Source organism: Podarcis liolepis (genome assembly GCF_965112155.1).
Source record: "Podarcis liolepis genome assembly, chromosome: 4".
NCBI classification, from domain to species: domain Eukaryota; kingdom Metazoa; phylum Chordata; class Lepidosauria; order Squamata; family Lacertidae; genus Podarcis; species Podarcis liolepis.
In genome coordinates this window covers 87,638,212-87,653,941 of record NC_139558.1, presented here as the reverse complement: position 1 = coordinate 87,653,941, position 15,730 = coordinate 87,638,212, and the positions used below count along the sequence as shown (strand labels likewise).

At 43.1% G+C, this 15,730-nt stretch overlaps 1 protein-coding gene across 1 annotated transcript in view; it reads left to right on the top strand.

Moving 5' to 3' along the window:
* CNTN5 (contactin 5) overlaps positions 1–13,455 on the top strand; it is a gene marked incomplete at its 5' end in the record, with an annotated part of 77,475 nt that extends 64,020 nt beyond the window's left edge. The window contains 4 exons of the mRNA XM_083500599.1: positions 4,402–4,588; positions 4,996–5,108; positions 8,248–8,416; positions 10,294–13,455. Coding sequence (XP_083356725.1) covers positions 4,402–4,588; positions 4,996–5,108; positions 8,248–8,416; positions 10,294–10,397 — 573 coding nt within the window. The 3' untranslated portion in view covers positions 10,398–13,455. The remainder of the gene's footprint in view (positions 1–4,401; positions 4,589–4,995; positions 5,109–8,247; positions 8,417–10,293) is intronic.
* Positions 13,456–15,730: the final 2,275 nt, after the last annotated feature.

The window sequence follows — 15,730 nt, the reverse complement described above, 5'->3', positions numbered from 1 at the left end:
TGACTAAGCTGAATAGGCTGAGGAGCCAACCAGAGTCCTCCCTATCTGGTTCCACCCCCATCATGCCACATCTCAGGGACTTACACCACTCTCAGGTCAGCTGACTGAGCACCAGCTGAACTGAGATGAGCAGCTTACACCAGCTGAGCCACAAATCCAATGTATCCTAAGCTTTTCATCCCAGAAAGTCTTGCCACAGGAGTTCCCCCTTAGTCTGGATCCAACCCTGTGTATTTCACAAAGCTCTACCTTTTCATAAGGCTGGCTTTCAACGGCTAGGGTTATAACAAGTGGCGTGGCAAGGGCAATGCATATATATCACATGCCGTGTTTTGTTTATCGTAGGCATTTTTATTATGTCGATTTGTCCCAAGTCCAGCACATTACCTGTGCTTCCAAGTCCTTTGAGACAGCTTTAGCTGCAGGGGGGGGGGGCAAGCAGAGATTCACACCTTTGCTCTGTTCACCCTGAAAAATTGCTAGCAGCTGCAGATTGCCTCTATGCCCTGGCACTGGAAGCGACTGCTTGAATCTGCGAGCTGCTGCATAATTGGGCTGTAAGCCTCGTTCTCTGAGGAAATGTTGTCTAGATAATTATGAGTAGCTTCTTCAGAGCCAAATTGCCCTGTGGATGAAATTGGAATCAATGCACAGTCTTCTTACAGACCAGCATCATGAAAGGAAAAGGCTGATGGACTGGCGCTGTCATAAACACATCCATCTCCCCAAAAGTGGGATAATGGTGCCTGTACGAGGTAAAAGTAGTCAGATACAACAATAATAAATAGGAATGTTTAAAAAAAAACAACCAACAGGTACAATTCCCTTTAAACCTAATTCAGAACACCAACTAATTACCCACAGCATACTTAATGCACTGTGATGCCATGACTTCCCCCCAAAGACTTCTGGGAACTGTAGTTTGTTAAGGGTGCAGAGAGATTGTTAGGAGACACACACACACTCCCAACAGAGCTGCAATTTCTAAGACCTTTAGCAAAGCACAGCTGTCAGGGTTCTTTAGCGAAAGCCATGACTGCTAAAGTGGTATAAGAATGCTTTAAATGTGTGGTGTGTTCCTAGCACCATGGACTGCCAAGGGAAAGATGTATCTTTCACTGGATTTCAGAAATTATTTGGTTGTATCACCATGCTTGAGTGTGATCCCACTGAAAAGGTCCCTTGATCTTGATTTCCGCATTTAAAAATAAATGCTCAACTTTGGAGGTTAGGGAAGAATAAAGATATGATCCCCTTTAATCAATGGATCGATGAGATGACAATACTTGCAACATGTGAACGGACAACTTATAGACACAGGCTTTGTTTTGACAAATATATTGACATTTGGAACAAGTTTATACAGAATATAGTAGGTTATCAATAATCATATATGTATTAGGACAATAATACTATTTATATATCTATATAATAATTATATATAATTATATAATTATTTTTTGTTATTGTATCTTTGCACTATCTTTCTCTTTTGTTTTTCATTCATTTATTTTCTGTAGCTGAAATTCTATTAATAAAACATTTTAAAAAAATAAAACTGTGGAGGTTAAGGGATAGTTACATGGGACGGGGCCTTTTCAGTCATTGCACCCAGGCTTTAGAACTGCTTCCCATGAGAGGCCCATTCCTAGTCTTTCAGGTGCCATGTAAAACACTGTAGGTTTAGTGGGCTTTTGGAAAATAAGGTTAGCTTTTGTCTGCTGTATTTTCTCCTGCTGGTTATATTCTGTCTCCTTACTGGTGCGTGTCTGTATGCATATGTGTTTGGGTATGTAAGCCAATTTCCAATATTATATGTTCTTCAATATTTTGTGAGCTGCTTTGAATGTTCCTTTCCCTTTCCTTTCCATATTTTGTAAGCTACTGTCTCCTTTAATATGTGTACAGTGCCTAGAAACTTTTAGGCGCTTTGGAAATAAATCACCACCGCCATCAACTTGGTAGATGTTTTGCTGAGCAAAAGTCAGCGGTGGGCAGGGGTTAACCTTGACTTAAGCAATTTTGCTCGCTGCAAAGCCCGACGTCTTGCAAGAAGTTGGTGCCTACATTGAACGGATTACAAAGGAACTAGTTGGTATTCATGTGCTGCCAGCGTAGCCCCCCAGAGAGTGGGGGGGGGACTCAGCAAAGGCTAGCAGTGACTGCCACAGACTTGTAAACATCAAAAACGATTTGGGCTTCTGTGTGCAAAGGAAGGGAGGCAATCCACAGAGAGGGTTCTTCCTGAATTACATTTGACAGAAATGAGTTCCTATCTGAGTAACTCAAACCAAGCCCACAGCCCGCCTCTCTGTCCCCCAGCGATGCTGCTCCGGTATGATTAACCCACTACAAGGTTTCCTCAGGTGTTCTGTCATCTCCAATTCATTACCCAGGCTCAGAGCTTTCTTGCTGCGCCAAAGAAGGAAATATTGCTTGTGCCATTTCCTCACACAATTCAGTTCAAAGCTTGCCAGGTCTGAAGAGTAAATTTCTTGGAGAACCCACCAGAGGTGGGCTGTCCTTGAATCCTCTGAAGTACTTTTGACTTCCTGTCAGCACTCATTCTTGCTCACTCAATCTAGCTCCTCAACACAACAACACCCTATGCTGTGGTGCACTGAATCTCAATGTTCTTATAGACAAATTCATGGAGGATAAAGCTACCCATGGCTATGTTCTACCTCTGCTGTTGGAGACAGCGATGCTTCTGAATGCCAGTTGCTGGAAACAGCAGGACGGAGAAGTGTTGCTTCACTCAGGTCCAGTTTTGGGGCTTACCGTAATCATCTGATTGGCTGATGTGAGAACAGGATGCTGGAGTAGTTGGTTCAGTGGCCTGATCCACCAAGGATGTCCTTAATGTGCTAACAGTGTAACACCCTGTGGCTGGGCAGCTGGGACGGGTATGTCCAATCCCACTTGGAAGTGAGTTGTGGTTTTCCTTGAGACCTTTTCATTGTCAGGTGTTCAGCCTACACTCGAGTAGGACCCTGGTAGAGACACATGCTCGACTGGCATGTTCCCTCCCTCCTGGTCGATCGTTCGGGAGCTTCATAAGCTTTCTTCAGCCCAAACATCACAGTGACCGATGCCAACCGACACTGGCACACTTAGGGATCCGCAGAGTTTGTGCATCATGTGTGACAGACCTCAGCAACTCGGCATTTTGGCTAATCTACTTTATTTACATATAAACACACACCGGGCACTGCAACATGGCTCCCTCTCTCTCTAGCATCAGACAGTAAAGAGGAAAAGAACAAAGGACAATAGTCCCACTTCACAGAACACAGTAACACAAACATCCTGTCTCCGTCACTTCCCACTCTGTGGAGTCAAAACATATACCATCCTGTGAAAGACAACAATCCCATGACTGCAATCATGGAGCAGGAATTCTAACATCCATAAGGTGGCTGGATGCCCTACTTTACAATTCTCTCAAAGACACCTTCCATTTGAAGTGCTGTCCAATCAAAGTCCAGTTTAAGGATAAAAGAGTTGCCCATCAGCAGGTAGAAGCACTTGAACAGCAGACTGAGCAGGTATGCAGATCACCTAGCCACAGCCTTCCCCACTATGATGAAACACATTGTACTTCTATCTAAATTACAGTAATTATTTCTGACTGCTAAGGACATAGTTTAATATAATTATTTATAGGTGGGAATAAAAGAAATGAACCTATAAACCTAAATAAGCATATTATTATGGAGGAAATGTAGCCATTGGAGACCAATGCTCCCTGAATTTGTCTAATCCTTTCCCAAGGTGTTTGTCACCATTATCACATTTTGTGGGAATGAATTCCATTATTTAACTCTGTGCAGTGGGAAGAAGTACAGTGGTACCTCGGGTTACATACGCTTCAGGTTACACACTCCACTAAGCCAGAAATAGTGCTTCAGGTTAAGAACTTTGCTTCAGGATAAGAACAGAAATCGGGCTCTGGCGGCGCAGCAGCAGCAGGAGGCCCCATTGGCTAAAGTGGTGCTTCAGGTTAAGAACAGTTTCAGGTTAAGAACGGACCTCCAGAACGAATTAGGTACTTAACCCGAGGTACCACTGTACATCTCTACGCCTGTCATGAAGAACGTCTTCACACTGGCTTCATTGGAAGAACCCCAATTCAAGTAATATGAAGGAGAGATTTAAAAATGTCTGTTCACTTTCTCTACATCGACCGTAATTTAATACACCTCTGTCTTATCCCCCCACATACTAAACTGGAAAAAAGTAAAATCCAAGCATTGCAACCTTTCCTCTTAGTGGAGTTACTCTAGGCCTCTTGACATTTTCTCAAAGAGGGCTGTGCTATGGACATTATGAATGTACATAATTAGGGAAAGAACCCCATGAGTGTCGTGGTCAATCACTCACACAATTCTCCATTGGCAGGTTGGTTACTGGAAAGATATGGAACAAGAGGAAGCGGCTGAAAAGACCAGGACAGAAGGAAATGAGTCATCCATCATTCTGACAGGGCTTGAAGGCAACACATTATACCACCTGAGAGTGAAGGCGTACAACTCAGCGGGATATGGACCACCCAGCAGCGCCGTCCGTGCCACCACCAAGAAATCTCGTAGGTTCCCAACTCTTTTTCTCCTCCTCGTAATGTACAGCCCTAATAAGGCTTCCATTCCTTTCTCTTGGTCTTCCTTTCCTTGTGGGAGAGAGGTAGATACTAGATGCTGAATAACAAAATAGGGCTGCTGTGTTGTTTGGCTTCAGGAGCTCACTTCAAAGGATCTGTATTCCAAGGAGGACTGAGAGCATTTGAGATTCTCAAGAAGTTATCTTTCAGGAAAATAAGGCTAACAGGTTTTGGCATGGAATAGGAAGGGGAGATGAAATGATCCAGTAGGTATTGAAATGACACTTCTGGAACAAGAGACTATGTCACTGAACCTTGTCTGGCTCTTTGGGTGCTTTTGCCCAATCTTCCAACATGTATTTCAAAACATTCTTTGTTTTTATCTTCCCTCCCAGCTCCTAGCCAAGCACCAAGCAACATCATGTGGATACAAGATGGCTCCCACGTTTCCTTGGGATGGGAACCTGTTAAACCTTTAGCTAATGAATCAGATGTCATGGGATACAAGGTCAGTTTTGACATATCTACCATCTTGTTCTCTGGAATGCTATGTTCTTTTATTCCTCTCTTTTTCCTTATCTCACACTGTGCATTGCAAGGCTCTTCAGCACTGAGAAGCCAAAGTATCGAATTCGCAGGCCCCGATCCATGTGTCGATTTCCATTAGCCAAGCCTGTATTTGCTTAGCCTTCTCAAACAATTAGCAATTGCACTGATCAGCTGTCCGTTGGGTAGAGCAAAATGTGGGGGCTTAATTCTAGTTCCTCCTCTCAAAAAGAGCTGATCAGTGCTATTTAAAATTTCCAAAGCAGTTAACCATAGTTTCCTGGTTGGGACAAAATGGGAAACCATGGTTTGTGGAAGATTTCTTGGCTTGTTTGCACCTGCCATGACATAGGCATCCAAGGGAAGGGTAGCCAATCAGCTCATTCTTTCTGAGCTAACAAAGCTAAGGGCACTGAGGAGTGGTGGCTGGATACTGATGAGTGGGCGCCAGGAGAAGGGGGGGGTTAGAGACTGACCTGGAAGAAGAGATGAATGGTCCGGGGGAGCTTGTAACAGCCTGGAGGGGAGAGGCAGAGGCAGGAGAAGCTGCAGGAATGGAGAGCGAAAAACAGGTGCAGGAGGGGGGGGAGAGAGGTCAGGTTGGTGGAGAGTTAAGGGCTTTCACACCTCCTCCTCCTGCCCCCACCTCTCCTGGGCCACTGTCTCCCAGGATCAGAAGAGGATTGAAGAGGGAGGATCAGAAGTAGATTACATGCAAGTAGAGTCTTAGACTGCTTGTGCACAGCTCGGTTGGGGAAGATACATAAGCTGAGGTCAGGGGTTAAGGTTAGGGTTAGGGTGAATTTTTGTCATGGCAACTTCCTCATCAGGTGTGCACCTAGAAGTAGCTGAGAGACGTAGGACTGATGGACCTGCCTTTTCCTAACTTGTAAGTGCACTTTTGACAATAAAGATCATCGCTATTCTACAATCCCACCTCCTCTGCCAATATACAGTCATACAGGATAATAAAATGAATTCATTTTCAGAATGGAACAAAACCAATTATACAAAACTGATCATACAAAGAACAAACGTCACTGGAACACTGGAACTTTAGTGGTTAAACAATGTCTTTCGTTGTTTCATTGTCATTTGGGGGATGCGGGTGGCGCTGTGGGTTAAACCACAGAGTCTAGGACTTGCCGATCAGAAGGTCTGCGGTTCAGATCCCTGCAATGGGGTGAGCTCCCGTTGCCCAGTCCCTGCTCCTGCCAACCTAGCAGTTCGAAAGCACATCAAAGTGCAAGTAGATAAATATTTACCGCTCCAGCGGGAAGGTAAACGGTGTTTCCGTGAACTGCTCTGGCTCGCCAGAAGCAGCTTAGTCATGCTGGCCACATGACCCGGAAGCTGTACGCTGGCTCCCTCAGCCAATAAAGCGAGATGAGCGCCACAACCCCAGAGTCGGTCACAACTGAACCTAAGGGTCAGGGGTCCCTTTACCTTTACTTGAATGTCTTTCAGCTTGGAATTAAAGAAACTAATTAATAAGATGTTGCTGTTGTTGCTATTTTAAAGAATTAATCTTATAATACTTCATTTATTTATAAATATTTCTTTTTTTGGGGGGGTGAAGTAGAATTCTGTGTTTACTCTGCTCTGAACCCACTGTAGTCTATTGACAATAAAGGGTTAATTCCTTCCTCTGGACCTTCCTTGTCTGACAGCGCCATGATGGATATGGTTGTGGAATCCCTGTAACTAGACTGGGAGTGGGGGTGGGGAATCGCTTGCGTAGAACATGCCTGAGCATGAGGTTCCTTAATGCGTATGCACACAGAGGCCTTTTTCCACATGGGCATCAATGGAAGGTTGTTCTCTCAGAGCTGCATCTTGACATGAAAAAGGAAACAGGTGAACCAGAGAGCCTGCAAGGATGGATGTCTCAACTCTACTTCCTTTCCTTCCACCCTCCAGTCGCCATCTATTTCCACTTCTCTTTTAAACATGGAGTTCAAACAAAAGCACTACGTTTTTTAAGGACAACCCACCCACCCCTTAAAATCAAATTAAATGTCTTTATACCTTAGTATATTTTGGATATGGTGATTGTCAACTGTGGATTATGAACTGAATAATATATGCTGCCTGATGCCATTAAGGCTGCCCCATTTGACTATTAATAGGAACAGACTGCAGTGAAATCCGCGCTAACGCTTCAATTTGACAGTGTTTGCAGTAGGATTTAAGGAAAGGCAGAAACATGAGGTGTTGTAAATGCCATTAAAATTAATATTTTCTTTATGGAGCAGAAGTGCAAATACTGAGATTTGTTATGATTGTGTTGGGGATATCAGCAATCTGTACTCGTAGCATCTGGCTTCACTCTTCCATTTTTGGGGCTTTGGAGAATACGAAGCTCTTTACCCACATAAGTGGTTTGAAAATGGTTATTGGATCACACACTCCCCACAAAAAAATGCATATGCACTGTTGCTCACACATGCATACACTTTTTCATGTACCCCCATAGTGTTAGTTGCAATCTCAAATGCATATGCAAATATGAATATACACTTTAGCCAATTGCTTTCTTCCTCCATCTCTCTCTCTCTCCCATTTAATATTTACATACTTCCAACAGCACTCAAGACAACATATACACTCACTGTCCAGAAGGTTCATATCTTACATTAATTGGACAAAGGGTAGCATGGCAAGAACTTGCACATGGTTCAAAGTTCAAGAGCATTTTGCTGGCTTGCAACCTCCCTCCCTTTCGTTTCCTGCTCATCTCCTCCTTACATCCCTGCTGAGTGTTAACTACAGTGCTCTGCCACTATTTTATCAATCACCATAAAACCTCTTCTCTAACTCTGGTTAGTATAAATTACGGTTAGCACTGATGGAGATGCCAGATGTGAGGTAACTGCAGTTATCAGCCTGATTCCAACATTCAGTTTCATTGAATGGCATCAGATTATTGGGGGTGGGGATGACTTGTTTCTATCCACTCTTTTCATACCATGCTTAATTTCATACACATTGTCCTTTTTACTTATTCCGTAAGCCCAGTTCTCAGTTGCTTAGCCCTTGCTTTCATTGCCATGTTCTTCATTGGATGCTAGATATTCTACAGCTGTTCATATTGTCTGCAGGTTTTGTTTAGGCAGGAAGGTGACAGCAACAGTCAAGTCATTGAAACACAGAAAACATCTGCAGTGGTGCTTCTCCCTGATGTCGGGGTCTATATCATAGAGGTCCGAGCAGTCAGTGAAGGAGGGGATGGGATGCCGAGCTCTCAAATCAGGGTACCATCTTTTTCAGGTAAGGAAGTGAAGCGTACAGTAGTAACAACAATAACAACAACAACAGTAATTTATTATCTATACCCCGCCCATCTGGGTTTTCCCAGCCACTCTGGGCGGCTTCCAGCAGAATATTAAAATACAATTGTCTATTAACCATTAAATGCTTCCCTAAACAGGGCTGCCTTCAGATGTCTTCTAAAAGTCTGGTAGTTGTTTTTTCTCTTTGACATCTGGTGGGAGGGTGTTCCACAGGGTGGGTGCCACTACTGAGAAGGCCCTCTGCCTGGTTCCCTGTAACTTGGATTCTCACAGTGAAGGAACTGCCAGAAGGCCCTCGGCGCTGGACCTCAGTGACTGGGCAGAACGATGGGGGTTATTGTGTTGTCACCATTGTCATACCACAGACCAGATGTGGCAAGCTTATCCATCTAAATTACACATCCTGCCTTATCAGTGACCGATATATGAGATAGCATGGTATCATTGCTGTTTGTTAAAGTGGCATGGACTCTTCCATGTGCTCTATATCTCAAGTTTTGCTTCCAGCATATTGAGCAAAGTCCTAGGGGTCTTGGTCAGCTTGTTATTCTAAAGGAATGTTTACATCCTGATGTTGCAGCCAAAATCAAAGGGGATCCAGTCAAGTCAGTTGAGGACGACACCAACTATTTTGCCTCCTGGCTGACTTGGAAACATCTTGGGGTCAAACCGCACGTGCATATGCAATGTTTGATATCTCATTGCTTATTTATTTGAAGATTCACCACTGATCAGGTGAATGCCCTCCACTGAAAAAACTGTGGGTTAAATAAGGTGAAAGCTTTTTCTACAGAGCTGTTGCAGAAATATGAAAGTTCCCACACAGGCTATGATCCTTTGCTCCAGGGGTGCAGAAGTTTTTGAATCCTGAGGGTCTCATTCTTTCCTAGGCATTCTTCTGTGAGCCACATAGTGGACAGAAGCAAAAGCAAAGGTGGACAAGTGTTAATTTAGGGTTGTTTCTGAACACACTGTCTCTCTCACACACACTTTTCTCCACAACGGTGACTGGAAGTGGAGAACCCACCAATTAACACAATCCAGAGTTTTTTGACAACAGCACCACATCAGCTTTTCTCTTGGTGTACATCAGGAAAATATCTGGTCTAAACTTGTGCTCACATATTTCTCTGCTGAAACACCAACGAAAGGTCCAAAGTTCTGATATAAATCTCAGTTGGGTGTAAGAGTCCCACCAGAGTCCTCCTGTCAACAAAACATGAGTAAAAGAGAGTACTTCATAAAGAAAGAACATTACCTTCCTAGTTTGTTTACACAGCCTCAGCCGACAGTGCTAATTTTAAAAAAGAGGATGACATAGAGCATTGTTTACTGTTGCATTGATTAACAATAACTAATGTTACTTGATTAATAAGTATGCAAAGGACATGCATTTCAAATAAACAAAGGGAAGGTTATTTACGCTCATAATTTCTCTCCGAATGCAAAGTTAATTGCATTTTATTTATTTATTTTATGCCTTGGCTTAGCAGAGCCATCTACTTGGAAAAAACAATCACCTGTTGTAATTAAAATGAATCTTCAATGTTGTCAAAGTAAGCCCACACTGACAAAAAAAATATGAATATTCTGGGTTGGATCAAAGAGTCCCTTGTGCTAAATTTTTCTCAAGGTATTGGTGTGTTAAAATCACAGCAGATCATTGGGTTAGGGACTGCAAAATGCCAAAATCTGATAGGGAGTTACTACCTCATCGTGGATCACCATTCTATCTGGGATTCTTTAGCTATGATTCCTGCATTACAGGGGGTTGGACAAGACAACCCTTTGGGTCGATTCCAACACCACAGTTCTAAAATTCTGTGTTTCTGTCTCTTGCTTTGATTGTCCTAGGTGGAAAAGTCACAAGTTCTCAGTCAAGCCTACGTGCTTTCTCTACTTCGTCATCGACTGTAACGTTCCTTTTGGTACTAATGGTCCCGTCAACCTCGTGGTGAAGACAGACTGTGGACCTTTTCCTCATTCATCGTTCTGATTGGTTTAGCCTGATAACATCACTGGATGGAATTCTGTATCCATGGAGGAAGCAGAAGGCAAAGAGCCCAATGGTCAAAGACACGAGAAACACACATGGTGCAACAGGAAGAGTGTTGTGGGTGGCCAATAATGCTAAAACAATTCATCAGGTTTCTTCTCTTCAGTTTCTTGTAAATGTCCTCTCTGGGGGAGGGGATATTTATTGCCCAACAGAGAAAATATGCAGATTGTACGAAATGAACTTTTGTAAGCAAATGAAAAAAATCTGTCCAATTTTACTTTCCTTTTCTAATGCGTTCCTATATTAGCTGACACCAGTCTTGTATCATGAGTAGTTTAAATTGTGGCGTCTAGTACAGTACATCTATTTTGTTTGAGTTGTTATGGGTTGGTTTTTTTAAGAAAAAAAAGTTTGATAAATATTTGGAGTCTAAATCCCCCCTCCCTCTTTTCATAAGGCTGGGTTTATTGCTCCCCCCCCCCATTGGAAAGACACAATGGCAAAAGTTACATTATGTGGTCCCTTTTCTAAATCATTGTAGAAAATGTCACCTTAAAAAAAAATATGAATGAGGCCCCATCAAGTTAGCAAACTATGGTAATTTTTTATTGTTTTTCTGCTCTGTTTCTATTTTCAGGGCATGCAAGTCACTTTTTTTCACTGCTAGGTAATTTTCTAAGCAGCTCGGCAAAGAATGAAATGCAGCCGTATTATTTTTGCACCAGCTATTGTCCACCTTAACAACAGAGAGAGAGAGAATGCTTATTTTCTAACAGCGAGAATATAGCTGATAGAGAATGCAAATGGCAATGAAACCATCGCCAGGCATTTAATCATAGCCTCCAGTCATTGCTAACTGGAAGTAAACAAAAAAAAACCCCGAATGAATGCAGAGAGACAGAGCTGTTATCCTCAAACAGCTGTCAGTCTTTAGACCTTTATTTTTGTAGTCCATTTTTGTATGGTACTGTACTGTCTATATTTGGTGATTCAGCTGAAGGATATCAAGAAGCATTTCGAGATCGAAACAGGTGTTGCCTGGATTTGCAGTCAAAAACGTGTACACAGTTCAAACAGGTTAATGCCATGTTCAAAGCAACGCTGGAATTGATGCTGTTAGACATTGTTTTCTAAGCAAGTGGCCTTCAGCCTCTCCAGATCCAGGATATATCTTCAAATATAGGACTGGGCTCATTTTCAGTTCTTTGTCTTGCATTTTATTTTAGCATTGCTTTATCCATTTGCATATCAAGTTCCTTTCCTTCCTTCCTTCCTTCCTTCCTTCCTTCCTTCCTTCCTTCCTTCCTTCCTTCCTTCCCCTCCCTTCCCTCCTTCTCCATCTTTCTGCGTCTGTCTACACTAAGTTTGTTACACCATATTGGTCTGACTCATATTACGTGAGCTATCGGTTCAAGTTTCGGGAGTATTCATCCACCATCCCTAACAAGAGATTTGGTTCCGTTTGCATTTTAATGCAGACATACCCAACTTGCACTTCCCGAAACCATATGCAAACCAGAAGGCACCTCTCCTTTGAAATTCACACCTCTGAATTTTGCAATGCGGTTCTGCAACAACAACAAAATGCGTACGAAATAAAAAGCGTGCAAATACATTATGAGAGTATGTGCACAGAAATGCATGGAAATAACATGCCAAAAAAATGAATTTTGTTGGGGGGGAACTGATTGCAAAAAGCATATACATAGGCAAATTGCAACAAATATATTGGGGGAAATACACATTAAAATGCAGGCATTTTTTTTTTTTTTTTGTGAGGACTCTTGGGAACTGAAGTTAAAAATGGAAAAACAAAAAGCTGAATGTGACCCTGACTATGGGTACTATCACAGGTCCCCATTTCTGGATTTAGGCTACTATGTCCAGTCCATTTAAGGGCTAGGACCATTGCTGCCAATTTTAATCCCAGAGATTATTTTGCAGTACCACACATTTCCCCATTTTTTCCAATGCAGAGTGAAGAGGCGTGTATTTGTGTGTGTGCATGTACATCTGGTGAAGTTCTGAAGGTCTCTCATGACTGGAGCACCCAAACCGAAATACCTCTGCTCTTGTCTGTGTTAAAACGCACATGTGGGTATGCTCTAGGGTGGTGAATATGGTAATAATAATAATGTTTTTTTATTTATACCCCGCCCTTCCCAGTTCAGGAAACCAGGCTCAGGGTGGCTAACAACAAATTTAAAACACTTAATTGATGCAACAAAAAACAGCATAAAGTACAGTATAAAATGTGAATAACAATAAATTCAGAATTCAAAAATCAACTTAGGGGGGGGAATCGATCCAATAAACACTAGATGATCACCAGGGCTAGCTGGCTAAATTAGTCCTATTTGGGCCAGCAAGGAGACCAGGGGAGAATTAGCTGTGGGATCCCAGAGCGGGTAATCTTCATAAAAAGATGAGAGGGAGGGAAGGAAGGGGAATAAAAGATCAGGCTAAGTTCAAGTTGAAAGCCAGGCAGAATAGCTCTGTCTTACAGGCCCTGCGGAAGGAAGTTAAATCCTGCAGGACTCTGGTCTCATAGGACAGAGCATTCCACCAGGTTGGAGCCATCACTGAGAAGGCCCTGGCCCTGGTGGAGGATAATATGACTTCCTTAGGGCCCAGGACCTCTAAACTATGATTATTCATGGACCTTAAGGTCCTCTGTGGGGCATACCAGGAGATGCGGTCCCATAAATACAAGGGCCCTAAGCCGCAAAGGGTACAGGCAAGGAAGCAACTTTTAAGTTATATACGCTTGAAGGAATCATGCTGACAGCGCAAGTCAGTATATAGCCTGAGGTTGTCATATTTAGTCATGGAATTTTGGGCAACTGCCAGCCCTAGATTCTTTGGAGAGGAAACTTGTATGGAATCCGGAGATTTCTATTTATTTTGCTTTCTTTGGGGTATGTCCCACATAGGCTGGTGCCACTGTTTTTAAAAGGACACATAGAAAGTCAGGTCACATCCACACCGTACATTTAAAGCATGTGGCCTCCCCCCCCCCCCCCAAGAACCCTGGGAACAGAAGAGTGCTGGGAATTGTAGCTCTGAGAAGGAACTAGTTTCCAGAATTCTTGGGGGGGGGAGTCATGTGCTTTAAGTGCGCTTTAAATGTATGGTGCAGATGTGATGTCAGGCAAAGTGAGATAAGTGTGCAGTGTCAGGTGGGTGTTTTGCTACATTCTATTACCACCCACCTTGGAAAATAAATGGAAGAGCAGTGTGGTGTAGTGGTTAAGAGCGGTAGATTCGTAATCTGGAGAACCGGCTTCGTGTCTCCGCTCCTCCACATGCAGCTGCTGGGTGACCTTGGGCCAGTCACACTTCTCTGAAGTCTCTCAGCCTCACTCACCTCGCAGAGTGTTTGTTGTGGGGGAGGAAGGGAAAGGAGAATGTTAGCCACTTTGAGACTCCTTCAGGATATCAGGGCGATATAAAATCCAAACTCTTCTTCTTCATTCTGCCACCTCCTGATTTCGTCTTTCGATGCATAATGCTCCCTTAGAAAGGAGGGGAACAAGGACATCTAAACCACTGCGACACCGAGACAATGGTTAGAATGAGCACTGCAGGTTTTAGAGGCAAGATAAAGACTTCCTCAGAGCCCTTTCTTAACAATATAAACCTCTAAGTCTAAAAAGCAGCAATTAATGAATCAATTGAAGGACATGCTGAAAGGTGCCTGGGTGGGGCGGGAGGAGGAGGAAGCAGCTGCCTCTGGGGGTGAGCAAAGAGAGAGAATGTAATTCTACAGTGATAAAAAAGGAAGGTCCATAAATTAAGAGTGCAATTGCCACAAACCTATTCGGGAAAGACGAACCAGGTCTTTCCATTTTAAAAAGTTGCTTTGAGTTGCCTGGGGCAAGAAGAAGCAACGAATAAATTTAATAAATAAGAAGAAGAACCAGCTATGGAAAGTGTCATTCTTTGCTATGCACCACCAAAAGCATATTAGCATAGAATTTGTATTGCTAATTGTGAATGCAGTTTTTTAATTTATTGCTATTTTTTAATTTACTGCTGCTGTTTTGCAGCATTTATACCCTACCCTTTAGGCAATGGCTTACAAAAATCAAGAAGAACGTAACCTTGCATAAGATAGGAAGGAACATTTCATTTAGAAATAATGACTATAACTTTCAAGAGAAATGAAAGGCTTCTCGTTTTGCTTGTGTGCCTGCTTAGCCTAGTGTTCGGGGTGAACATCTGGTGAGTGACTTCGAGGCCCATCTGCCCTTTCTCCTTACGGTTCTGAATCTTTAAATAGGAATTTGGCAGTCCTTCAAACAGAGAACTGACAACCCTTCAATAGAGGCCTGGGCTCTGTAAAGTAGGACACACAGCCACTCCAGCCACTCATATGCATGTAGGAAATTGACATTCCGCAGTCAGGAACTGGCATTGGCAACAAATGATCTCCAAAATGTAGCTTAAAACATCTTAAAATGCCAGAATATTATCTGATGGCTCTGGGCCCTAGCACACACCGTGTAGTGACAGTGCCTAATGAGAAAGCTTCCTGGCCCAACCACAGCTCTGATCTGGTTATCCCTGCTAGCTCCACAAATAAGTTCAGTGGACAGGCTAATCCAGGGTTTCCCAGACTTGGGTCTCCAGCTTTTTTTGAACTGCAACTCCCATCATCCCAGTGGTCAGGGATAATGGGAACAGTAGTCCAAAAACAACTGGAGACCCAAGTTTGGAAAACCCATCCTGCAGTACACAGAGGTGACTGGGCCTTGGTACAATCCTGATGAACTTTTCAGAATCACACTGAAGCCTTGAGTCCAACCTACACACAATGCTCATCCCAACATTGACTGGATCCTCTCTTCCCCCACCAACCTAAAGCAGACGGAGGTTCCTATCAATGTCAGGAGAAACACAGATTGACGCAGAAACTCATGATGTCATCAAAAGAACCTTGAATAAACACCCCTCAGTGAATTGGGTTTGGGGTGTCTTTGTCACCCCACTGATGAAGGAATGCTGAAATTATGTAGACCAGGGAGTGGGTTGCTCCCAACACTACATGCAACAGGAATCCTGTATGCTAACATTCTTCTTCTTTTGGATCATAAACAATGACTGTAACTCAACAAAGGGGAATGACATATAAAGCACAGCTTTCCAAACGCAGTCCACAGAACGTAAGAGTTCCTTATAGGCATGTTCTGGAATCCCATAATAACCTGCAGTGGGATCCCTGCATGTTTGCAAGCTTGCAGCACGTCTCACATGACCAATAGGCTTTTCTGATATATGTCCCTAGTAAGG